At 39.4% G+C, this 26,133-nt stretch overlaps 1 protein-coding gene across 5 annotated transcripts in view; it reads left to right on the forward strand.

Annotated features, from left to right (window-relative positions):
* Positions 1 to 26,133, forward strand: part of ATXN7 (ataxin 7) — an 82,111-nt gene that overhangs the window by 24,852 nt on the left and 31,126 nt on the right. For 2 of the 5 annotated variants that reach the window (XM_057397356.1, XM_057397354.1), the window contains one exon: positions 21,169 to 21,273. The exons of 1 other annotated variant lie outside the window; for it this stretch is intronic. In XM_057397356.1, coding sequence (XP_057253339.1) covers positions 21,169 to 21,273 — 105 coding nt within the window. Of the gene's footprint in view, positions 1 to 16,509; positions 16,780 to 21,168; positions 21,274 to 21,644; positions 21,674 to 26,133 lie in introns of those variants that run through there. 2 more of the 5 variants (XM_057397358.1, XM_057397360.1) reach the window with 2 other exon arrangements.

Raw genomic sequence — 26,133 nt, forward strand, 5'->3', positions numbered from 1 at the left:
TGTGAACATCACTGATATTTTCTCTTGAACTAAAACATTTTGACTTTTAGTGTAATCACTGTCAGTGCTTGAATACTGATACCTTTACTCTGTTGTGTCCATGTGTTAATGTTTATTTGTTAGGGCACTCCTAAATGAGAGTGACCTTTCACCTGTGATTAGCAAAAGCCCATTAACAGCCCAGTTCATCTCAAGAGTAACAATGCTGCTCCAGGTTGTAAGCAGATGATGAATGAAAACTATAGATTATTGGTAACTTTGTAACAAGGAGTGGAAAAAACCCAACAATGATGAGTCTGATTTGTGGTGTTCAATTTTTGTTTGTTTGTTTTTCCAGTCTAACAGTTGTTTTATAGCAGAGAAATGTTCTAAAACTTCCCTTCTGTTGTTGTTGCTAGCTAGGTACTGTTGGACTTGGAGAAGTATATCACAGAACAGGCCTTGCTGTTTTAAATACTAGATCAGTTAATTCCAAATAATTAATTTGATGCTGTTAGAAATAGAAGACTGAGTTTGTAAACTTGGCTTAGGACCTTAGGAGATGATCTGATTCAGTACTTACCTACTTGTGAGCTAGAGACAACAGGTGAAGTCTCAAGCAAGGTGGTACAGACTAGTAAGGTGGGGAGGCAGTGACGCATCTTGAGGCTGAATCAGAATATCTGTTTGTTGTAGAATTCCTACTGTTGCTAACATTGTGGGAAAATCAATTTCTAGGACCAAAGTCAGTGGTCAGTGACCTGTAAGAAAGATGTAACAGGCAGCTGTGCTGTGGTGTTCAGCATCACTTGTGCCATTGTGCTAGCTTCTGAGTGTCTGCATAAGTTCTTAGGCATTTAAAAAATGACCTTATTGCTTCCACTCCTGAGTTCCAATCTAGTAGTAGTTGTGTTGGATATTTATTTTTCTGTATAGACAAATCATTCAAGTGCTAGAACAGCATTTGTAACAATAAGCATACGTATTACCCTCATAAAGATTTTACTAATAAGGATTTTCAAACATTCTTTCTTATTTCTACCTCTTAAAATGCAAGCATCTACGGTTTCCAGATTTCAAAGATTAGCTGGCAGGATGAAGAATAATCTTTTTTCCTTTTTCTCTGGAGAGAGCTCATGAAACTGTTTTTGCATAGGCTGACCACCGAGACACAGCTTCTCTGCACTGACTCCAGCCATGCGAGTCATTTGTAGGGTTAGGAATTAAAGGAAGTTCATAAAATACGGTGAGAATTAAAAGTGAAACCTGGTAGCCCTGTCAGGCTTCCAGACCTGTTTGTTTTGGTTGCTTTATGACACAGGGATGAGTTGCTGCCTTGGTGTCTACCTGTAGCTATTGTATAGGGAGCAAAATAAAGCAGAAGAAAAAGCTCAGTTTGCACTTACAGAGCAGCAAAAGTTGCCAGCATGTGTATGTGTTGTGTTATTAAATACAACTTTGAGAATCCTGTAACTGATTCCTTTTCCCAGGAAGAATTTTGCGTTTAAAATTGAGGCACAAACATTAAATAATTGAACTGTGTAAACCATGGGTCTTGGCATAGGAAGGTGAACCAATGGTATACATTCTGTCAAATCAACTCTTAACTTCAAGATTTTGTCTTGGTACCTCACAGTGTTTTAAATACAGCCAACAACAGAACTCGTGTAAGAAAGTTATTTCTCTCCAGATCGGGAGTTGACTCAGAGGCCCAACTTCACAAAAGGATTTCAAGGTTATTTAGGCTAATTTAACCTTGCATTGCAACTCTTCCAGTTTGCATAAAAGAATTAAATATTCATGGCCTGGAGAGGCAGCGAAGGAGGGAACATGACTTTACAGCCCACTTATTAGAATCGAGTTCAAACCCAAGAACTGCTTGCTTTATTTAACCATTGTCAGCTTTCAGGTCAGGTTCCCACTCGCCTGTGTACCCACTGGGTCATGGCATGTAGTTGGTTCCTTTCCCACATGTGGTTTCTCTGCATCTTCTAGTGGGAGCAGCTTCATCATCAACCTGCCTGGTGAGAGGTGGATTTCAGGCTGGTAGGAAAGAGTGTCTGTTCCTCCTGAGCGAAGAGTGAATGTTCCCGTTTTTGTAACACTGTATTAAAAAGGGACTTAGCATTTCCAGCTCCTCCTTTTGTTATGTTTATCGGGAAAGAATATGCCTGTTATTTCTTGAAAAGAACAAAGGACATAACTCTGTAATTCCAGGACAACATTTGCAAGCTGTGGAGAGGGGCAGGATTTTGGGCACGTCTTTGTCACTGGCAGTTCCTATTGGCTGATCAGGCAGCTCCTCTCAGCATGATTTTGGTTGTGAAGCCTGATGAGTCCTTAATACCTGTCTCAGTGATGCTAGTTCCATGTAGGGGTCAGGCAACTAAAATTAGTTCATAGTCTCATACCCTTTTTTTTCTGTATCTAACCCTTCTTGATGTCACCAAGCTCACATTGAAGTAAGAACAAAAAACTGAGCTTCCCAAACTCCCTGTGTTTGTCTCTTCTACTTCCCTGTTTCTTTTTCACTGCTCTTACATGCTTTCTATTCTGCTAATCCATAACATGCAGTCATTCCTGCTGGCATCCTCACAGACCTTCACAAAGTGAGAAACTTGCTGGATGCTTCTACTGCTTTTTGAGGCAGTAGCAGTCCACACTGTGCTTTGATGTAGAAATTGGAGCTGCAGGAGCAAGGTACAGGCCCAATGGACTAGACTCACTTTTGGTATGGAAAATGCGCAACAGATGGAAATGAGAAAGGAGCATCCATCATCATGGATGTACCCTTTAAAATTCACTTTTAACACTCAAATATTCTTGTGATGAGCAGTACTATCGATGTAAGAGCATGTTGGAAGCAATTGTTTGTTATTTTCATATGTAGTTCACGTGACAGAATCTTTTAGCTCACACAGTCACTTAACTACTTGCTGCTTGTGAACCAGCTGAAGGTGTGATTCCTCTGCCACACAGCTTTTGCTGTGATGAAGCAAGTACAGCATGTTGCATTATAATCTATAAATGCATCCTAAAATGGCAGGGCAGAAAATGTAGTCTTCTTCATGCATTTTTTCTTTTGTTTTGAAATGAAACATTGCTGAAGTGCATCTTCAGACTTGTGATGCTGGGAGCATGTGCCAACGGATGCAGCCAGTGTGCTCACATATGCCTAGTTCATCTTGGAGATGCAGCAGGTCTGAAAAGGAGGTCGATGTGTCTTTAGTTTTCATTTGAACATGATGATTCTTGCAAACATTGAAAGATTTTGGCAAACAAGTTCATTTTCAGGAGGTTTTTGCTAACCTTTGTTGAATTGGGTTTGCTTTTAAAAGTTTTTTTAGCCCATTACTGTTGCGAAGATGATCTCAAAATAGAACTGTGTGTGTCAGCATAGAGTTCATTCATGGTAACATTGACAGGCTTCAACAGGATGAACTTAGGCGTCTTGCAGAATTTGACAACAGGTTCATTCCTTTCACTCTATGGAAGAGTTTGGCTCACCAAGTAGAAACAAATCTGAAGTTGTTGTGATTGGGGGCTTAGCCCTCTCTCACCCCCTGAGAAACTGACTCTCCCTGCACTAAACTCCTAGTTGATACCAGTTATCTTGTATGTTGTGCTTTTGGTTTTGTTTTATTTAATACATATCACCACCGCCACCAAGGCTGGATTGGAGAGACAGAGGAAAGAACCTATCTGCTCTTCAGAGATCATAGCTACTTGCAGTTATAGTTACGTGTGTAACCCTTTTGAAGTGGTTGGGGTGAAAGTCTGTTAGATTCTTATATTGACTTATAAAATAAGTTTAAGATCTGTATAATAAGAATGTGAAGGAAATTACAGCATCTCAGAATGGAAAATAAGCGTGGAGAAGATTTGGTTAGACAATTTGAAATTAGGTGTTTAATAATGTATTTAGGGCGTTCTGAAACCATGGGGTGTCTTTACTAGAGCTTAAACATCTCATTCTTTCAGTTACATATACAGCCCCTTGTTTGTTTTGGTGTGTTGCGTACTTTGAGAGGTGAATCCCTTGGTACTGCCTATTTCAAGCACTTCACTAGTACCGTCACCATAGCTTATAGCTAAATGGCAACAAAGGATTAGGAGGAGTAGAGAACAGTTGTAACTTGGGTCTTGAGCTCGATTTGATCAATCATCATGGATCAGGATTGTTGAATCTTGGCTATAAAGGTCTTGGCCACCCTTACAGCATCCATACAGGCTGCCAGTGATTTGTTCTGTTTGCACTTGGTGCTTCTTAGAATCCTGAGGAAGTGTGTGATTGCTTTCTGTATGTAGCCAAGCTATTTTGGCTGAGGTGGTCCTCAGATGGTTGTGGAGGGAGATGCAGAGGAGACAATTACTTCGTCATAGGTTTGGGTCAGTTGAGTGATGGTCACTGGTGCATTTGATGGTGCTTGGAAGGATCTGAATTGATGCTTGCTGTGTGGTGATGTAGCATGGAACCAGTCTTAACAGTTTTTAGACTATACTGGTCTTAATAAAGCAAGTGTTGAATATTCTGTGGGAGTGCAGGTTGACAGATTTTGGTGGGCACCTTCAGAAGACACTTCAGAAGACTTTCTGACTGCAGGAATCCATCAGGATTGCAGGTGGGAGCAAATTCTCTTCATCATCGTGTCACCTGATAACAGTTGAACATTGGCTCTTGGGCAGTTAGTATGTCCTGGGCATGGGGGAAGAGACTCCATGAACCTCTAGGAAGGGCATTCATTCTAAGCTTTCAGATTTGATTACATTAGTTGTTGTAAATGAAAGTTAACCAGAGCTGTGAGGGTACATGTGATGAACCCTTGTTCTTCTTGAACCCTGCGCTGGGCAGGGTTGAGCAGTGAAATCCAGGACCAGGCCAGGAGGGCTCACTAGGAGCATCTTTACTACATAGACCCATCATCTAGAATTTTCCCAGCAGCAAGTTCAATAAATAATGAAGGTATTTGTGAAACTTTTGTTCCAGTATTAAGTTGTAAATACAAGTAAGAGCATCTTATTTCATATTTGTCTTTATTCAGCCTTGGGAGGTGCTCAATTGAGTTGATTTTTTATTGTGTTAAATTGTGTCAACGATGCTTAGAGGGCTCTGTAGTTCTTGACTGCCTGCAAATACCTGGTGAGAATTTGTAATAGATTGAAATATGTATTTCAAGGTAGCAGTACAAAGTGCCACTCTTCTCTTTTGACATCCTGCATAGCTGTTCACAGTCTGTAATCAGATAAATCTCCTCTTCATTTCATTGCATTTTAATTGACTATTTACACAAAGCGGTGTAAGGATTTGTGGGCTGGTTATCGTAAAACAATTACAAGGAGACTTTAAAAGTGCATTGAACTGTTTAAGAAAATTTGAGAGATTTTATGAGATAGCTTAAGCCCCATGCAGTGTGACAGGATTTTGAGCTGATCTGCAGTGACTGGCCCTCGTTTTCTTGTTATTTTTTCCCTCAAATCCAAGTTCTGTTTACAATATTTAATTATTTCTGCTGGGATGAGTCACATGTTATAAATAGAATATTGTGATGTTCGACTGCAACTTAGAACTGTGTCATCTTTTATGCTTTAAAGATACTTTGCAGGTTTTTGATATTACCATAGTATTAGTGTGATATTGCAAAGCCTTGGGGACTTTCAGTGGAACTGCAGCCAAAAAACTGCCTCAATCTGTCTGTAATATGTGAGGAAGCAGGATATTTTTCTCTTTATAAGAACCTTTGAGACGGTTGTCTGTACACATACATCGCTGTCAGGAACTCACTGTTACCTAACGCTTCTTAAGAGGTATGTATGATTAGCTGGGTTATCCCTGCGTGGAAGAGGTGATGTCTTGATAATTCTTGATTAAATACTGCTTTTTATATAGTTTCTATTCTATATTTATCTACAGATGCTCAGTAAGAGAAGAACAATGTGATAAATATGTAGAAATATGACTGTAATATTAGAGTTGATAACACTAGTATCTAAGTAGAGCAAGAAAGACACAAAGGCTTAGTGAAGGGTACTTTTAAATAAATTGGGTTAAGAGGATGCAGATTACTGTCTCTAAGGTAACTATTTTAAAAGCTATTGCTTCCACTGCAGTGGATCTATAAAAGAAAATGCATACAGTTCTTACACCTTCTCTGACTATGCTAGTGTATGGCTGTAACATCCACAGGACAGCTGGGGATATGTGTGATGTCTTAGCACTTACAAAACAGAAAAGATTTAATCTTTCACAAAGCATTACAGTATTTGATTTGTAATGGAGTATTCTAAATAGTCTATAAGATGCTTTAAAATTGTTTCTCTTCATTTTTAATGAATAAAATCACCAGTGGTGTGGAAGTTGCTCATATGTAAGCCAACATATCCTGGGCTGCATTAAAAGGAGAGTGACTAGCAGGCCAAAGACAGTCCTGCCCCTCTACTCTGCTCTCGTGAAACCTCACTTGGAGTATTGTGTGCAGTTCTAGTGTCCTCAACATAAAAAGGACATGGAACTGTTGGAACAAGTCCAGAGGAGGGCCACGAGGATGATCAAGGGACTGAAGCACCTCCTGTATGAAGATAGGCTGAGAAAGTTGGGGCTGTTCAGGCTGGAGAAGAGAAGGTTGCGTGGAGACCTCATAGCAGCCTTCCAGTATCTGAAGGGGGCCTATAGGGATGCTGGGGAGGGACTCTTCATTACGGACTGTAGTGACAGGACAAGGGTAACAGGTTAAAACTTAAACAGGGGAAGTTTAGATTGGATATAAGCAGGAAGTTCTTTAGTGTAAGGGTGGTGAGGCACTGGAGTGGGTTGCCCAGGGAAGTTGTGAATGCTCCATCCCTGGCGGTGTTCAAGGCCAGGTTGGACAGAGCCTTGGGTGGCATGGTTTAGTGTGAGGTATCCCTGCCCATGGCAGGGGGGTTGCAACTAGATGATCTTAAAGTCCTTTCCAACCCTAACTATTCTATAATTCTAAGATAGCAAGGTTATTACCTAGAAATTCTTACAGTGTAGGAAATGAATGCAGCTTTGTAGAACCGCAGAACAGTTTTGGTTGGAAGGGACCTTAAAGCTCATCCTGTTCCAACCCCCTGCCATGGGTAGGGACACCTTCCACTAGAGCCGGTTGCTCCAAGCCCTGTCCAGCCTGGTCTTGAACACTGCCAGCGATGGGCAGCCACAGCTTCTCTGGGCAACCTGTGCCAGAGCCTCCCTTACAGTGAAGGATTTCTTCCCAAAATCTAATCTAAATCTTCCCTCTGTCAGTTTAAAGCCATTCCCCCTTATCCTGTTCTTACAGGTCCTTATCAAAAGCCCCTCTCCAGCTTTCTTGTTCGCCCCTTTAAGCCCTGGAACCTGCTCTAAGGTCTCCTCAGAGACGTGACTTCTCCAGGATGAACAAGTCCAGCTCTCTCAGCCTGTCTCCAGAGCAGAGGTGCTCCAGCCCTCAGGGCATCTTCGTGGCCTCCTCTGGACTCATTCTAACAGTGTACTTCAAGTTTGTAGCAGCAAGTGTTAAAATCTGGCAAAGGGGATTCAAAGTGTATTGGAGCAGAGTAGCACAACTGTAAAAGCAGTTGTTATGGAAGGCAAAGAATGCATTGTAATCGCTGTTCCATTGCTAGAAGGCTTTGCACAGTCAAAAGTTCTCCCTGCTTGTGCAGGCTGTGTACAGATGTGAGCCAGTTCCGGTGGTTCAGTGGCTGTCAGACTGATTCTCGTGGTAAGCTGGATACTCGTGGTAACCCCAGATACTACAGGGATGACTTCATCAAAGTAAACTGCACTCACAGCTGCTCCCACATCACTTGGAGCCACGATCGCTAGCTTTGGAAATGGTCATCATGATGGTAAATATTCCAGGTTATTGGCTCAAGTAGATGAGAAATACTCAAGTGCTCAGTTACTTGTGTGTAAACGATGCTTGTCAGCCCTTGTGGAATAAGCTCTTTTATGGGAACCTGCTTTCCCATGAGAAGGATCATTTATTTACAGTCTCACCCTGCCCTGATTTTGACTTTCGATAGCTTCAGTGTAGTCCACAGACAAACTTCATTGATAATAGAAGGTGAATGGGAGAATTGGTTATGCCTCCCTTCTCTTCTGGTGGGTTATAACAGTCAGAAAACTTTGTCATCTTTCTATCACACTACGGACTTTTAATGAGAACACAGCATTCTCAACTGGCACTGGAAACGTATACACAAAGCAGCTGAAAGGCTAAAATCAATAGGGAGCAGCTTTGGGGTTGTAAGTCTGTGGTGTTCTATGCGTTTTTGTTCTGACATCTAGAGCTGTTTTTATTTGCAGGAAAGTTTGTTGGACAGTTTAATGCTGTTAAAGTTGCTTGAAAGTCCTGTGGCAGCTTGCATTAAAATGAAGTGTTGAAGCTTAAATTTGAAAAGCAAATAATATGCTGACTACACAGTAACGTTTCTTTTCTTTTAACATCAAATTCAGTTGTATTTTGCCCTTCACAAATGCATTTTCCGCTCTACTGTCATTTTCACTGACTGCATAAACACAGTGGTAGATATTGTCAGTGGGAAAATTTTGGTTCTGGTAGTTTAGTAGGTAGTGTCCGGGGATGTGAGGTCTTGTTGAGCCACTGAAGTCTTCCTTCTGACTGGAAGGAGGATGCAGGACCAGGGTATGGGCTTGGCCAGTGAGACTTTGCGTATGTGACAGCCACATTCACTACAACCTGTGATCAGCCAGCAAAGTACTTCTCTAATGCAAACATTTTAATTGTCAGTCCCTCGATATTGTAGCCATTGCTTTGTCAACGTGTATGCAGCCTAAGTGACACCCTCTGGCTATTGTTTCAGGCTAAAATACAGAAAGCCTGTATCAGTTTATACCTGGGGTGTGGTTCTGCAATCTTCTTTTTTTCCTCCCAGTAATGTGGGATTAAGCAGCTCCTCCATCTCTGCTGAGTGAAACATTTGTGAAATAGTGGTTGCATTCTAACTGTCAAGTTGTTTCCAAAACAAGGTGATGGTTGCTTAAAGAAGGTGCTGAATTTTCCAGCATCTATTAGGTCTGGTAATCCTCAAACCTGTTGGCCTGTGCTTGATGACGAATCATTTCAGAGTGAATTTGGTCCAGTTCTTACATGGCTACCTATGTGACTATAGAGCATAGTAGATCTTGTATCTTGGGGATCTCTATGTGAGATGATGTATCAGTGGATAACTGCAGTGTATATCAGTTATGAGTAGTGTATTGTGAAAACTAAACAGCGAGCAAGAACTAGTTTATCTTATTTAACATACCGGTTAGTATGTTTTTATTATTTCTTAATTTTCAGTAATTAGCCCTGTCAGAAAGCCAGGTAATAGAAATCAAAAGGGTTTTCGACTGCAATTCCTGAGGTGGTTCCCAGTAACATTGTGAACTGGAGAAAATACCTTTAGAATGTGAGTTACTCTGCTGAGGAAGAGTTACGGCACCATTTATTTTTATCTCTTATTGTAAGGCTGTTGCGAATGATGCCAGAAGGAGAAAGAGGGATCATCTATACAGTGTATGTGAGTGTGAGCCATACCAAATAGCCTTCTTATCCCTTCAGAGCAAATCTATAGTAATGAGGAATATCCAGAGGCCTCAGACTGCAAAGATTTGAGTTAACTGGCTGTGGTGTTGATGGCTGTATCAAAGGAATGAAAAGTGTTCCCATTAGCCAGACAGTGAGGTTGTTGGATTATTGAGACAGCCATGTGAAATAATATGGAAAACAGCTTTCAAAATAAGAAGTTTTCCCAGGATTTTTACTACTTTTCCCAGGAAATACTAAAGTTGTCTGTTTCATTCCTGTTCAATTAATATGACTCTATAAATGTGTTATAGAAGTCTAACTTTGACAGCCAGAAGGCTTTGCTGGGCTTTTTTTTTTTCTTGTAAGGGGTATAATCTTGGTTTTTAGGATGTTTTCTTCAGATAATTCATTTTTTAAAACGTAGAATCTGTGTTTGAATGTGTCTGTTCTGCCCTGCTAAGAGAGGTGGCAGTTGTCCTCTCACTGGGACTAAATGGAAGTGTTTGAGAGGAAAGGCTTAAATGAATTTCCTGGTGAGCAGCATTTGCTTCATAAAAATACTTCAAGTTGAATTTTAAAAACAATTTTGGTTTTTCTTTCTGTATAAGGTGTGTTACCCAGAGTATCTGTCTGGAAGTCATGCTTGTTCAGGAGCTGCTGTGCCATGTTGTAGTTTGGAATTTACAGAGGAGTTTTGATCCAAATTCAATAGAACTGTGTTTCTTACCAAAGCTGGTGCAATATGTGCTTACAGAATAGACTGCAAAGTATTGTCCTAAATATTCTTTTTTATCTTTGTTTTGTGGCCAAGTCACTGAAGGAAGACTTCTATTACCAGTTGTGTTACGAGACTCTGGGGAAAATACCGGTGTTTGAACTACTACGTTCATGAACTACTCATGATATGGTTAGATTATGTTTTGTATCTCAGCTGGGGCAGAGCCCTCTCCTTATCTGTTGTTTCTTTTCTTGAGCCTGCTTTAATAGCCAGCTGACTTGATTTGCTTTGCCTGGCTATTTCAACACTGCTATTTCCATGGGGTGTTTGGAGAAGTCCAGAACACTTCAGCCCCTGTTTGGGAAATTTCCTTTGGTTCTACCTGACTATAAGCTTGTGCCCTAAATGTAGGGGCATAGACCACCATGTAATTTGCTGGAGTAAAACTTAGACGACTCTTCTGTTGTTTTTGTGGCCTGAATTTAATGATCTGAAGTGTTAGCTTCATAGCCTTGGAGATAAGAAAGCTATTCTTACCCATGGAGCAGGTGGAGCACAGGAGTAAAATCTTCAGTGTGCTTGTCAGTGTGTCTCACCTAAGGCTTGTTTACAGCTTCTTGGGATGAAAAGGGTTCTCTGTGCAGCACTGCAGTTCTCTGTCCTCTGCTGACACCATTGAGAGTCCTTGTGGATAACAACAATGATGTGAAGGAAGGCCCCTGTCCTGGGAAAGGACCAAAATCACAGTCTGGATAGGTTGATGTTCTTCATTTTGAAATGGGAAGAAATGCTGGTAAGGTGCAGCATCAGCAGGTTTATTTATAATTTAATCACACTAAGAGTTCTCCTGCACTCTGTGAAATCCAGGCTTAACAGGAAGCCTGGTGTTGTTTTGTCATCGCAGTGACTCAGGGTGATGTCACCAGCTGACGGGAGCATTTGGGGTGTACCCACTGTTATGGTGGCCCTGTGATACCCTTTCTTGGACTCCTTTGGCATCTTTCCCCAAGTGCTCAGCACTGTTGCTGGAAGCAAAAGCTTTTGAGCAATTTCCAAACACAAAGTGGTGCATTGTGGGCCAGCACTGGGAAGACTGGCTCAACAAGTTTGGCAGCTGAGGTTTTGGCTTCCTGCCTACCTTGGATAGGCACCAGTAGTCTCCGAGCTGGTCTGAGCTGAAGACCTCAGTGTAGGTCCTGAAATCCATGCGTGTGTGACTGCTGTGTCTGGCACAGGATCTGCTTCCATTGTAAACCACAGTCTTGACATCCTAGACGTGTTTGCAGTAGTTATCTTTTGTCTGCTGTAGGAAGGTGGATGTGTTGGTTCTTGTCAGCATGCTGGAGGGAGGTAAAAAATTTGTTATAATATCAAAGGATCCCGTTTACTTTTCAATTTTCTGTTACCTGTTTAACCTTACCGTTGTCATCCTGAGTCACCTAGGGGTGGGTAACTAGTGCTCTGAAATATGCTTTTCCATGCCTTTTCTTAAATACCAACTTCAGATTTCCTTTGCTGTGCCTCTTGCTGATAAAATTGATTCCATGTATCTTCTGTAACATTTACTCTACAGGACTCTGCAAACAGGCCTAGTCTAACATGCTGCATTGGGACCACTGCTTGAAGTCTGTAGCGTTCTTGGTGGGGTGCAGGACACCTCTTGCTCATTGCATGATCATACTCCAGATATATCTAATCTTCTTGCATCTGCATAAGGATGACTTTATTTTGCTGCCTGTATAATCAGGTTTATTTGGTTTATGTCCTTTTTGACATGAGATGACTAAAAAGTAAAAGTTGTGCCCTATTTGGTACTTTTTTTCCAAGGGCAGAGCATTTTCCTTCCTGGCTGGCCCACAAAAGAGATAAAAGTTCTTTTGTCACATTCCTCTGTGCATTTAAGTCCATTTCTACGTGTTCATATACCTTCTTCCCAAGTGTGAGAAGAGCACTGTTAGCTGCGGAGGAACCAGAGGAGAGAATTAGTCTTAGAAATTTGTGTCAGAAGCATGAGTTAGATGAAACCAACTGAATCAATACCTTAAAGAGCCTGAGCAAATTCTTCTCTCCTTTGCTTTTGTTTTGTTTTACTTTTGGTATTAACTTCTGTGTACATCAGAAGTGGGCTGGTGTTCTGCTTATGTTATAGAGGCCCACACCATGACAGAGCAGAAAAATTACTTTCAAGCGTGTCAGCCCTTTCAGGTCTTGTGCAGGTATGGTATGTTCTAAGTGATCTTCAGTTTTGAATGCAGTCCTTCCCAACCAGTCCTTCTGTTGAAGAGTGGAATGGGTGGTTTTGGTAGCAGAGAGATAGTGTCAGATATGGAAGAAGAATACCTGGTACAGGTTTGTTCATCCTGTGTTTTCAAAGTCTCATTCTGTATCAGGTATCATGTATTTCATGTGTAATGTTTGAAGATGGAATTCTGGAAAATTCTGTGAAGTCAGGCTCCTAAAATAAGGTGAATCACTCTTAAGAGCTAAGAAACACATCTTGAAATAAGGATAGCAATGGGCTTATTCTAAAGTTGAAATGATGTGTAAAGGCAAACCCTAAATTTAATCTTTAGAAGAATTCAAAATTGCATAACAATAAAACAGATTTCATCTCCATAAAGATTTTTAGGCTGCACTAAGTTTTTGTTGTATCACAAACAGCCAACAGGGGAATTACTGACCTTTTACTGTGAATAGGTAGCTTGATTTTCTTCAGTGCTCATCTATTTAGTTAATATAAGTGTGTGTCAGAAGACAACTCTCACTGGTTTAAAGCCCAACACTTTGGAACAGATAAATCTCCTCTTGGAAGGGAATCTCTGATAACTGTAGCTCTGTATATGCTGGAATACATCAATTGTGAGAAGTAAAGACTTACTGGTGCCTTAGCTTGATAATTGAAATAGTCATATTTATTTGTCTAAAGGTATGCAATAGCCAAGTTTAAAATACTTTGTGTCACTACATGTGTCTTCAAATACAAAAGAGGCGAGTTAGCTCTTACTAGAACAAAATAATTGTTTTATTCTCCACTTTATCTTTTAATGCTATTAAATATCGCAGTGCTACTGGTTTATTAATTATAGTACATTCATATGCTTATTGCTGTGCCACTTGCATTTTATTCTCTTTTAATTGTATCAAATCTACTGCTAGTAAATCTGTAAAGCAAAGGAAGTAAATTTTAATGCAAAAGCTATAGTGCCTGCCAAATTGAGAGGGGTGTGGAAGTGTAAGTTGGTATGTGAGAATTGACAGGCATCAGTTTTCTTAGAGCTATAATAGACGTGATTGAAACATTCTTACTTTTGGGGTGGATGTTCCATTGCATAGAGAATGGGAGTGGCAGGGGTGGGGTGGTTTTAGGTAGTTGGGTTGCCTAATAAAATACTGAAATAGAATTCAGTTGACAGGTCATCTCTGTAATTTTCCTTACTTTTGGGGGTTCTTGCATATGATGATTTGCTCCCTCAGGTATTAGGCGAACAGTGTGAAATGATGCAAGTTGAGCACTACACATGTCCTATGTAGCAGGGAAAATAATGTGGTTTTATTATTACGAAGTTTTGTTGTTTTCTCTTCTAAGGAACACACTGTATTCCTCCAGTTCTCAATAAGAAAATGTGTAAATCTGTAGGTGAATGGTTGTTACCAGTCCCCCAGTTACTGGGTGCTGAGATGCAGCCAGCACCCAGTTGTGTTGCTGTGATTTGGACAATTACATGGGGAAAGATCGTAAAACCCACACATGCCAAATTGATTTCCTCAAAAGTATGTCTAGATAGGAGATGGGAGAGGATGAGGAGCTTCAGAACATCACTTGCATTCATCATGTATCAAAATACTTGTACTGCAGTGAGCAGTTTATGTAAACTGTGAGTTTAGGTTTAAATAAAACAAACATTTTTTTCCCCCACTACAAAAGTATAGCTGCTGCAACGTACAGAGTGCTGTGCGTGAAAGAGAAGAACCAAACTTGTTGATGTTAATTCATAACAGTAGCATGCTGCAGGGTATATGCCTTAAGATACAGTTTAGACTATTCTGTGGATGATTTATGTAATTGAGGCTATGTGATTAATTGCTTATCCAGATCTTCTCCCTCCCATAATAGACCCTGTTTTTCTGTTTAATAACTGGAGTGGTTATGTGTATACTTTCATATTAAATTAGCCCAAATTTGAATTTTACTGTGTGAGCTCCCAAGTTTTTTTATTTCCTGAATTCTGTTTAACTTTTATGTCGTAATTACAAAATTAAACTCAACTTTGAGGCTTCCTTGAGCTATTTTGGTGTTGGGAAGATAGCAAATAGTTTTGTTTGGGATTCTTTTTGACACAAACCCAAAATAATAACTTGTTGGCTTCCCTGAAATACAGCAACAGCATGATGAGATCATGGCACCTAAAAATAATGTGTGACTTTGAATAAAGATTTTGAACATGACAAATTGGAAGTTCAGCATTTACATAATATTATACAAATTGGCTGGAGAAATTTCAAATATCTTCATCTTTGAAAACCCGTTAATAAGGAAATTGGAACAGTTTTTGCAGCTGGCTGAATTCATTCAAATTGCTGATGAAAACCTGATGTAACAGAATACAATGTGTGGGGGGAGACAATCTGCTGAAAAGTTTTAAATACACTATTTGTTTCATTGAGAAATGTATTAATCAGCCTCTCTGCAGACAATCTTCTGTAAACTTGCTCACTGAAATTTGGTATTATTCTGTGTAATAAACTTAGGAAACCCATTTAATAGTTTTGAATTGAACAATTTGACATAGGTTTTGTGTTAGACTTTCCAACAGATTAATTGTGTGTAGCTGAATTCATATACAAAGAATTTGACTAAATTCTTTGTTTGCTTTAATACGTTGTTTTATGTATAATTACATGAACATTCAAATCTTGGGAGCCTAAAATTAGAACTCCCAGCTGCATGCTAGGCTGCAGGTGCACGTGTGCATGACATGCTTCTGTTTGGTATCTGCTGCTCAGTTTCATCAGTAGGCACGATACAGAGATTTCCCAAGACTGCTGAGTATCAGAGGACAGGAGATGTGACAGTGTTGCATTCTGCATCTCACAGAGAGAGGGAGGAAAGACTATGGGAGAATTGCAGTGATTGTGTTCTTGTAGCCTGCAAAAGGATGGTGTTTGGATTTATTGCCTGGGTATGCACACAGGAGTGTTACTGCCTGCAACATCAAACCTTTTTGCTAGAGGTGAAGCAGGAAGGCGCAGTGCAGGGGAAAGGATGTTGGAAACGCAGCATAGCTGAACCCATGGAAAATGGGAGCTGGGAGAGGTGGGTCCTCCTTCACCCTTTCAGGTTTCACTGGGCAAGGTTCTGCTTAAATTTGGAAAAGCAAAGTCAAAACTGCAGAACCATAGCTTTGGAAAAATAGGCAGTTTTGAGCTTTGAAAGGAGAGTGGACAGAGGGGGCTCCGCTTTTGGAGATAAAGCGTTCTAACGGTTGTAAGGATTTACAATGGTAATCAAATCTGGTAATGCAGCTCCTGTGCCCAGTTAAACTAGATTGTGGGTTTTTTGGTGTTGAAGTGAAAGGAACTTCTCCAAGCTAAAACTTTGAGCTTTAGGTATTCTTAGGACTTCAATAAAATGCTATGTAATTGCTGTATTTGCTCAAGTGGAAAATGTAGTAAAACTATTTAATGAAGTCTTCAGCTGTTCCATCCTTCACCCAATCAATCGGCAACTGCACGGTGAAACAAAGTTCATGCGCTTGTGGTGGGAACCCAAGGAGAGCTGTGCCTTTCAAATGCCTCTTCGCATAGCTGGGCTTTCAAAGCTGAATGTGCAGAAAAGCGAGTTACTTAATGTACAGAGTGGAGCTGGCAAGGAATGGAAAAAATAGGTAACCTTGCAGAAAATACTTTAGCAGTCTTTCCCTCTGAACCTAAATGAAATAGCAGCTCGAGTATGGGGATGTCCATTTGTTTTGCTTTATTTTGTATTAAAGGGTTCTTTTGTATCTAAGGCAACATGAGCAGAAACCTTATGGGGCACATTTTTAAGAGGAGTGTTTCGGTGTGTAAATTTAATCATCTTGCGTTGGGTTTGTTTGACTATGCATATGTTCTTTGCAGGCACAAATTTGTTAGGCCTGCACATATGGTTCATAAAATACTTGGGTTCTATTAATACATCAGTGTTCATTACTTGAGATTTTGCAGAAAACCCTTAAGTATGTATATTTTACCAGAAATCTCTTGTTTTGGTTTAAAACTTGTGTAAAACCAGAGCACGCTGAATATTCACTTTGAGTTAGTATTAGTTTTACTTACTTCGTTCACATTATCTGCTTAGGAATATTCTTTTTCTTATTGCCATCTTTCAGAGTACATGATAAAAGAATTGCCAGTAGTTTAATTTCATTTCAACACTGATAAGTATACAAAACCACATGTGTGTTCATGAATGATAAGCACTTGAGTGTTTCTGGAAAACAGTTTGGGAAAATAATGTGTAGAAAATAGTATTTCAGTTGCAGGAAGTGAAGTGTTTGTGGATGAAAGGTAAGTTTTGAGCTGCTAGCTTAGATCGCTTTTTAATCAGTTAAAATAAGGGATTATTTAACTTAAAATTGATGGGAGCTCTACATAAGATAACTGAGTTACAGTACCTTATACTGCTGTTTAAAGCAGTGTACCTTGCATAAAGCTTGACCTGAGATCCTCCCTGTACCTGAAGATTGCTTGTTACTGACAGCTAACATAGGTGCAGAAGGACTCACACCCAGTGTGCAGCTATCTTGGGCAGAGCTTTAGCTGTTTGGGCTGGCTCTAAGCAGTTGGTATGATTATAACCAAGCTCAGCTTTCTGTCTGCAGCCTGCCTGGGTTTGCCATTTCATGTGCTTCATTTTCCGTCCTCATGCCATGCCTCCAGATCACAAGCTTTTAAATATACTAATTCCACTGGTTTTGGAGAGGTTTTGTCCGCTTTCTGCACAAACAGCGCTGCAAGGTATCTTAACTAACGAACAGTTATCCTATTTGCCTGTAACACTTGTCCCAGGTACTGTCAGATCCTGTTAAAGTAATAAAAGTAATGTATTTCTACTCTTTTACCCTTTATGGTTGTGGAGGACATGACTATCATTTTCCTTATTACATGCTCAACAAATACTGCAGTTAAGATACCTCAGAACTGCCTATGGCACAGGCTTGTTCCAGTCTTGCTGAAGAGTAGGGCAATATATAAAATAAAGTTACCTTTTTAAAACCACTGTAACTAAGTTACATTTGAAAGGAGAAGTGAACTGTGGAGGTCACAATGTTCAGAGGTTTCATATTGTGGAGGTAAATGAAGTTGTTTTTTTTATGGCATTAGTAGAATTAACATAACTGGGAGCTCTTATAATAGCATTTGTATGTTGATACTGCAGAAATACTGCATTTATGGAGAAATAAATGGAAAGTTTGAGGTCTTGGTTTAAATTTTTAGTTTGACCTTGAAAAACATTCCCAGATGGAGAGAGTTAAATGAGCCCAGCTTTGAAAGAGGAACATATGAATCACGGTTGCTAGGCTCTTCCTTGAGAGGCACAGGCTTTACATGTACAGCGAAGTATTTCGAAAAGTAATCTTTAAACTCGGAGGAACAGTGCATTTGAAATGACACTGGCAAAATACTATAAACTTCATTAGACTTTTAAATAGAGAATTTGCATGTCATTAAATGAAATGGGTATAAAGTATTAGGCGTTAGAATATCAACCGCAAGACTTGAGAACTTTCATAAGAGGTTGAGAGGGGAACAGAAAAATTAGGCATACATCTCCTCCTCTTGGTAAGTACTTCTTATGTAAGTTCTGTTATTCTCTGCCACTTGCATGGTCTCATTTGTCAGTCTCGCAGCAGTGCCACATAGGTGTTTGCCGTGTTCAAACACAAACTGAAGTAAGGTTTTCCTGAGACATGCTCTTGCTCTGCTCATCTAAAATGATAGTGAAGCACATTAAACACATGGGATGTGTTGTGCCTAAGGCTGAGGTTCCTGGGTTGGGAAGTGTGGATTCAGGTCTCTTGCAGTTGTCTTAAACAATCTTGGTTGAGTCACACTCCTTATAGCTTCAAACCCTTTGTTAAAACTAGTTCAGGTGAAGTATTGATACTACTTTTTGCCCACTGGTATCTGTTCTGTGACCCTTAGGTGCTAGTCTCATGTGTTCGTGCAGCGCTCAGCATCATCAGGTTCTGTTGTTACTTGGGCTCTATCGATTTCCCTAACAAAAAGATTTGATCATGTCTATTTTAAATAAATGCTTTAATAATAGAAAAGCTATGGGTTATTTTACCTCATACGAGAAAGCAAAAGAAATCACATTTAGGACTCTAACCATCACTACTTCCTCACTGGTTACATTTAGATGCTTCTGTATGGCTATCTGTATCAGTATAGGGCGAGGGAACTGGGGAGAAGATCTTTTACATTAATGTCTGTGATCTGGCTGGGAGTCTTGTGTGTGACTTCCTTTGCAGTCACAGTTGAGATTTTGGGTGTGCAGCAAATCCTTTATTTCTCTGTCATGTGGTTTTGCTCTTAAACCTATGAGTTTATATATTTATTAGTATTTTGACATTACTTTGTCACTCAGAGCTTTGATTTTAAAACCCCACATATGTGCTTCAGAGTGTAAAGGACATTCATGAATCACTCATTTCTTGGGATCCCCAAACTGAAATAGGAAAACATTTTTGTTTGCATCAATTTGCCAATTTGTTTCACTTGTTGTTTAAAATTGCAGCTCTTTATTGCCAGCAAATATTCATAGAAGGGTACTTAGAGAGCAAGTGGGATGTCTCAGACTAGTGTCAAGGCGTGCTTTATCTTCCAAGAGATACAGAAGTAGGCAATCCTCTTCTGGTGTAAGCGAATTTTCCCCGCCCCTCTCATGCTGTACAAGCTGGTGTAAAGTCTGTGAACCCAGTGTTGTCTGAAAGGTATGATTATGGGAATAGGTACCGGGATGTGGATTTACAGTTCCTTAGATGTTATACGGTAGTAGCCTCTCTGTGTGCTATTAACTGTGTAAATAGCAGGCAGCGTGCTATTGTCCCATTCATCATGGCCTGTGAGTAGTCAGATGGAAATATTCGATTGCCCTGTGAAAACTGTTTTACACAGGCATACTCAAAAAGCTCCTGCATGAAATATTACCATTTAAGTTTATACGCTTTTTTTTCTTATCTATCTTAATATTGCATCACAGAAGGTAGATATTGAAAAGTAGAAGTTTGTTATTCCTATCTGGCTTTTTTTTTTTCCACCAGCATATATTTACTAGTTATGCCTAGTTTGTGGTGTTAGGTGTGCCTGAGGTCTTCATACTTCTGTTGATAAATATCATATAAATAAATAAACAAGAGTCACTACTTAATGAAGTGCAAATCAGAGTTATTTACTCAATGTAAGCTCAGTTGCAAAAAGGTGCCTGTGACTTAGAGAAGTGTAGCTCTGATCTGTCACAGCCAAGTCAGGTGTCCATGGTCATTGTATTTGCATCCAGCAGCAAAATCCAGTTGCAGCTGTTATTGTAGGAATCATGCTTAATTTTCATGTAGCACTAACAATATTTTTGGAAAACCAGGGATAAATCTTATTTTTAAAACTAAAGTAGTTAATATGATGGAAGACTTACTACAAAGGGAGCCCATCACTCTGGAAGCTGTTCCATGGGGATACATTCTTTTGTCTGTGAGAAACAAAGTGTCCATGGGGCTCTGCGGGGCTGACGGTGTCATTCTGCCAGTGGTTACCTTGCGTTAGGGCACATTTGCTCTTCAAATGCAGCTTGCTGAATTTATGTCATAATTGATGTTCCATTAATGAGCAAAAATATGGATGTTGTTAAAAATACACATAGGCAAATTAGTATCTGTAAAACAAAGCACTGACATCAATTCCTAGCATTAAGATAAATAAGTTTAACTTAATTTGTAAGTTACTGTTAAGATAAATCTATAATTTGGGTATTTCTTTTGAAGAAAATTCAGTTTTCATATATCAGTTTTAAACCTTTAAATAGTGCTGTAGATCCCTTAGCCACAAGGTTGGCAATAATTAATTTATAGTATTATGTTTGCAGCTTCCTATTTTGTATCTTCTGGTGATTCAAGATAATTTTTAGTTCTATAAATGTAATATACCTTGAAGTTATGTAGTAAATCTTGTATTTAATGCTCCAGTAGTCTCTGAATGCAGTTTGAACTGTTAAACTATATTCATAAGAAACTATACTCTTAAAAACAAAATGGTAGAAACTAATTTTATTAGGAAAAGTCTGCAAGTATGTGTGTTATCTCTGAAATCCACACATGCTCTGACATACTGTTATCTCTCTTTCTCTCTCTTCCATAGCTGTTACACAGATCTCTGGCAGCAGATGGTTGGACTATAATGCACTGTTAAATAAATAAAACCATTAGGCATGTAATAGTGCCTGGTGAATGACTGTGTGTTTTAAAATGTTTTAAAAAAATTAAATAGAAAATAAAGTTCATTTTTTTGAATTTATGTAATTAAATTGGAATAAAAGCCAAACCTCTTTCAGAATACATAAAACATCCCCTCTGATGTTGTGGTTGTCATTTAAAGTCAGTCTCTTTTTATTACATTCTTACATCTGGTATAAGATAATCAGTCCTAAATCAGTTTCCTAATAGATGTTTTCTGCAAGTAATCACTCATTTTACATTTATCATCATAGGAAGATTTTTGCCTTTGTCATTCTCCAGCACAAAATTATCTCTTGCATTATATGCCCTTTTTTTTTCTAATTTTCAAATTTGATACAAATGTATTACAATTATGATTCAACACTAGTGTCATGGCTCTGTAATTAAACTGTTTCTCAATAATTGTCAGCAGCTGAGAGATGCCATTTTGTCTTTTTGTTTTTAGATATGCCAATATTTGGTCTTTGCCCGGCTCATGATGATTTCTATTTGGTGATGTGTAACCACTGTAATCAGGTCGTAAAACCACAGGCATTTCAATCACATTATGGTAAGTGCTTAACTGTTTTTAATAATTAAGGGTGAGGTTAAATCAGGATTAAGCCTGGCAATTTTTTTATTTTTGATGGTACATAGATCATTGTATTCTAAATAATGTCAAAGAACATAACCTGTGTTTGAGCATTTTATATACATTGTGATGCCGTTAATAAAGATCTTGTTCCTTTGGATTTTTTCGGTGCCTTCTTGAAATGCTGAAGCCATACTGTTCAGTTTTGAAATGACATATGTCTAATGTGTTTCACAGACAGTAAATGTAGTATTCTTCTGTCTGTGTGTGTCATTTTTCCTCGTGTTCACGCAGGTTATTTTTACACAGGTTCTCTTACAGTGCGAACTTAAGCTAAAAGCTAAACTTACAGATTTGGTTGTAAAACACCCAATGGCCAGTAAGCTTATTTATTTATTTTCAGAAGTATCAGTTTGTATTTGTTTTACTGGTCTGATGGTTTTGTATATAAACTGTGCTAGGAAGTTCTTATTGTGTTGGTTGGTGTCAGCCAGTGTTTATAGAGGACTGAAAAAATGTGAAGTGCTGCACAAGTTCAGGTGCACTGTTACTTCCTACAAACCTCACTGGGGGGAGGTTGGCAGTTCTTCTTTTCCACACTTAAGGCTAGAAATTAACTTCAAACAGTTTCATGCTAGTGTTTTGATAGGAGGTTTTTGGTATTCAGCTTTTTGTTTCTTGAGAAATTCAGAGGATGTTTTCTGTCCTGGTACTAATAAAATAGATGGACAGAGCGTCTTCTGAATTACTCCTTCCTCACGCTGTGTTTGTACTCATTTCCTCTTTTCTAAGCCTACTGATGGTGTTTAAAATAGTAGGAGATGCTGGGTACAACTTTTCTTGCATCTTAAAGAATCCAGCCCTTTGGCAAGAAAAGAGATACTTGTTTCTGCTGCTTCGTAGAGACTGGGAAAAGGTCTTCCTATGCTGTGCAGAGGGTGAACTTCCTGTCCTTTCCACCTCTCACTTGTTTGGGTTTGTGTTGTTATGCCTTATGGCTGCTGAATTCTGTGCTTGTGTTGCAGAGTGACTTGGAGAAGAATCTGATTAGGTTTTGTGATGTAATTCTTACTAGTTTGCATGTTATTCTGTGGATGCAATACTAATAAAACATTTTATAAACCCTGTGGTTTTGTGGACATAGGTCTTCAGAGCTGTAGGGAGCCACAAGAAGAAAAGGGCATCAGAATTTCTTGCTCTGGTTGCTCTAAGCCTTTGTATCAGCCAACAGCAAGTCCACCCCTTGCCAGTGTTGATTCCTCACCTGTCACTGAGTATAAGTTTGGGATATCTAATAAATCCTTCTAAAATACCATAATAAATTGGTTCTGACAGTTAAAAATAAATATATGGGGGAGGACTGGATGGTACTTTGTTCTGAGTTCTGGCATATTGCATCTTCCATGTTAGTGGCACTAACATGGAAGTGGCTTAGGTTGGTAATGATGGAGAGCAGTTGGTATCTGCAGACACTTCGGGTTATCTTTCTGAAACAAGCAGGTAATTGCCAAATACTGCCTGATAAACATGTATCTGTACTGTAGGACCCAGTGTTGTAGTTGTTGGCATGACAGACTTATGGGCAGATTGAAGAAGTGGTTTAGGAACTGGATAGGTAGAGCATTGCTGCTTGACCGTGGACATGAAAACGTGTTGTAATACTGCTTGTACCAGTGTTAAGCTTGTTAGGCGAAGTTAACTCAAACTCTTTTGTAAGCACTACTTGCAATTTAAAAGGGACAGAGTAAAGAGGGAACTACAAAATGAAGGTATGGAAAATACTTTAAAAGAATAAATACTACCTATTCCCATCTGTATCACATTTTAGGAGCATGACTTCTAACCATGAACCTTTCTCTAAGGTAAACATTACATCAGTGGTAGGCACATACTTTGAGGGAAACATAGAAGGAGGGGATGGAAACTACGAGGTTATTCTTAGTATTCCTTAAGCGCATTCTGAACAATGAAGATACTCAGCGAGGCCTGTGGTGTGTAGAGGAAACAGGCGGGGTCATTCTGATGAGAAAAACAGGCTTGGGTGGGGTGAATGTCATTAAAGGACCTCAGTTTGCCAAACTAATAGCCTCAGAAAGGTAAGAAGGCTGACTTGATGATTTTGGGTAGTGCTAGCTCTCATTGCTTTCTATCAGCCTTTACGTTCATGAAATCCTTATACAGTTGTCCCTTGTTTTAGCAAATTGAATGCAAAAGCTGATGGATATGGCAGGTGATCGATTACTAGGCAATGGTGTAGGGTTTATTTTAACACAGAATGAAATTGCTGCAGTCCTCAAAACACCCAGTGCTTGTAAATCAGAAAGTACACTATCATGATAGTAAGAAAGTAAAACAGTCTTTGGATTGATGGCAGTTTGCCCTGAAGTAGTCTTTTATTTGTGGCATTATTTCAGGGATTGATAAAGGAGAGATTTTTCTCAGAACCTGTGAAGTATTGCAGTGTGAAACTGCACCTTTGAGATGTTCTTAGGGTCTTTTAAAGTTATTTCTAATTGTTACCAGAGAAATAATAATCTCTTAATACATTCTGCAGCTCCTGGTGGTGTGTGTCGCTTGTACTCGGTGTTCTTTGAAACTTGTCATGTGGGGTTTTGTATTCTGAAGTAGCAGAATATGCTCTTTTAAAATGTCACTTTTGTCAAAGGAGGGCCAAGCAAACTATTAACTAAACCTAATGAGCTAATTAATTTCTTCCCAAAGCGTATTTGTGATACACTACTTAACTAGGTAGACTGAAAGTGCATTGCAGGACATATGCTGGGTTTTTTTCCCCAGACTACAAGTAATCTCCACATTCACAAGAAATAATTTAAATGTAACCTAATTAATCATAATATTTGACCTTTTTAGTTAAATACTGTATTAATACAAATCACATATTTTTGTATTAACTGATATTTTAATATTTCAGGGGCTTGACTAGAAGAGATACCAGTTTAAAATGGACTTTGCTTTTTGAGGCAGTCAAAGCATTTGGAGTATGAATTGTCATTTATTCTATCCTGTTGGTATAAATACTTACACTGATTTGTAACATTTGATGACATATTTGGTATTTTTAACACCATGTGTAGGTTAGTTTTTAAAAGCATTTTAATACAGTGAGATACCCAAAGTCTTCTTGTGGTATTTCTTCTAGCCTGTGTGCAGGTGAAGACCTTCAGTAACCACAAATGATTCTAGCTTCTCGGCCTAGGGCAGCAGTGATGCTGAGGACCTAGTGGGGCAGGAACCAAAAAGGAATTGTTTCAAGACAGATCCTATGTTCTGTTACATCTCAGCTGCTTCATTTGTGGGGCTGGACAAGTGATTTATGTCCTTCATTGCTAGGATTCTTGCTACTGCTTTTGGAATGGTTATGCTTACATGGTACCAGCATCTTCCTTGGATGGCTGTAGATCAATTCAGAGGTGAAAGATGATGAAAGTGTGTAATATTCAGGCATTCAGTCTTGTGGGTGAAACACCTGAGATCACTTGTCATGATGATCTGTTCTGAGAAAACAGCATTTTTCTCCAGTTGGAGTATTTTGCTCCACTCTATATGATCATATGCCAGCATCTCCAACTTCCGTGCCACGTAAACCTTCCCTCTGCATTCAAATCAGGTATATTTCTGCAGTTCCTGCACAGTTTTCTCTCTTAATGTATAAATTCTTACAATAACAAAAACTTACCTGCTTGTCAAATTGCTAACTGCCACACTGCTCAAGGCAGTGGGATGTACCTGTTTTCCTTTTACTTCCTCTTTCTCTGTCCTTCCACTGAAAACATGCTAGAGACAGTTCTCATGCCTCACTGGAAGGTTGCTCTTTGAGGAGTCTACTGTGACAGTTACTTCACGTTGTTCATGGAACCCCTGAAGTGACATGGTTTTCAGCCTGTGTGAGATTTTGTTGATATTTTGACAGTTCCAAGGGTTTATCACATCTCCTGTGGTTATCAGCCTCCTGTCTGAGGAGAGCTGCCTCTCTGCGCTGTCTGGGCTGCTTTATAGCTGGGGGAGAGGAGATGGCTCAGTGTACAAAGTAGCATCAGTGCAGAGATGTGGGGTTTCTTCCTCCTAATTTATCCTAGGGTTTTTTTTTTCCAGTTCCCTGTTTCCTCTGTACTTTGTTTTCTGTGAATACAAAATGGGGTTAAACTCTCAGCAGTAATACTGAAGGCTACCTGTAAAACTTAAACTGAGAGTACATGTGAGTCATGTAGTGATTGTGAAAGCCATTAATACAGTACGTGTTGGAAAGAGATGATAATAGTGTGTTGGGCTGTTGAGTCATTAAAAAGCTATGTCTGGTGTTTTAACTTCCATAGGTTTGGCATGCAGTGGCAAAGGTGTGCAGCTACTGTGAGCTTTGCTGGCTACTACTCTGTGAGCTGGTGGGGAATTGCTCAAGTGTTTCAGTTTCTGATCAGTGCACCTTTCAACCTCAAGCACAGGATTCAGAAGCAGGATACAGATTAGCCCACCTTGTGTGATTTCTAGGAGGTCTGGATATTGGATAGAGCAGATCATCACACATTATACTCAGTCTGGTGAGACTCACAGGACAGATCCTAGTGGTAGAGCCAGAGATGCTCACTTGTGTAACTTACTTGGGTCCATTCTGCAAGTCAGTGTAAGGTCTCTTGTGATCTCCTTCATCTAATTGTATAACCATGCTCCTTCCTCTCCCAGCCAGTTCTCGCACCCACCTTTAGTTAGCAGGTTTACTACTTGGCTAGTCATAAGGGGGGGTTTATTTTGGTGTTGGTGTTGGTGTTAAGTGCTTGGGTTTGGAGAGAACATGTGATATTTATGTTTTTAATTGGGATAAAT

This window comes from Pezoporus wallicus, unplaced genomic scaffold (genome assembly GCF_028554395.1).
Source record: "Pezoporus wallicus isolate ANWC-B61680 ecotype Strahan unplaced genomic scaffold, APGP_CSIRO_Pwel_v1 contig_8714, whole genome shotgun sequence".
Classification (NCBI taxonomy): Eukaryota; Metazoa; Chordata; class Aves; order Psittaciformes; family Psittacidae; genus Pezoporus; species Pezoporus wallicus.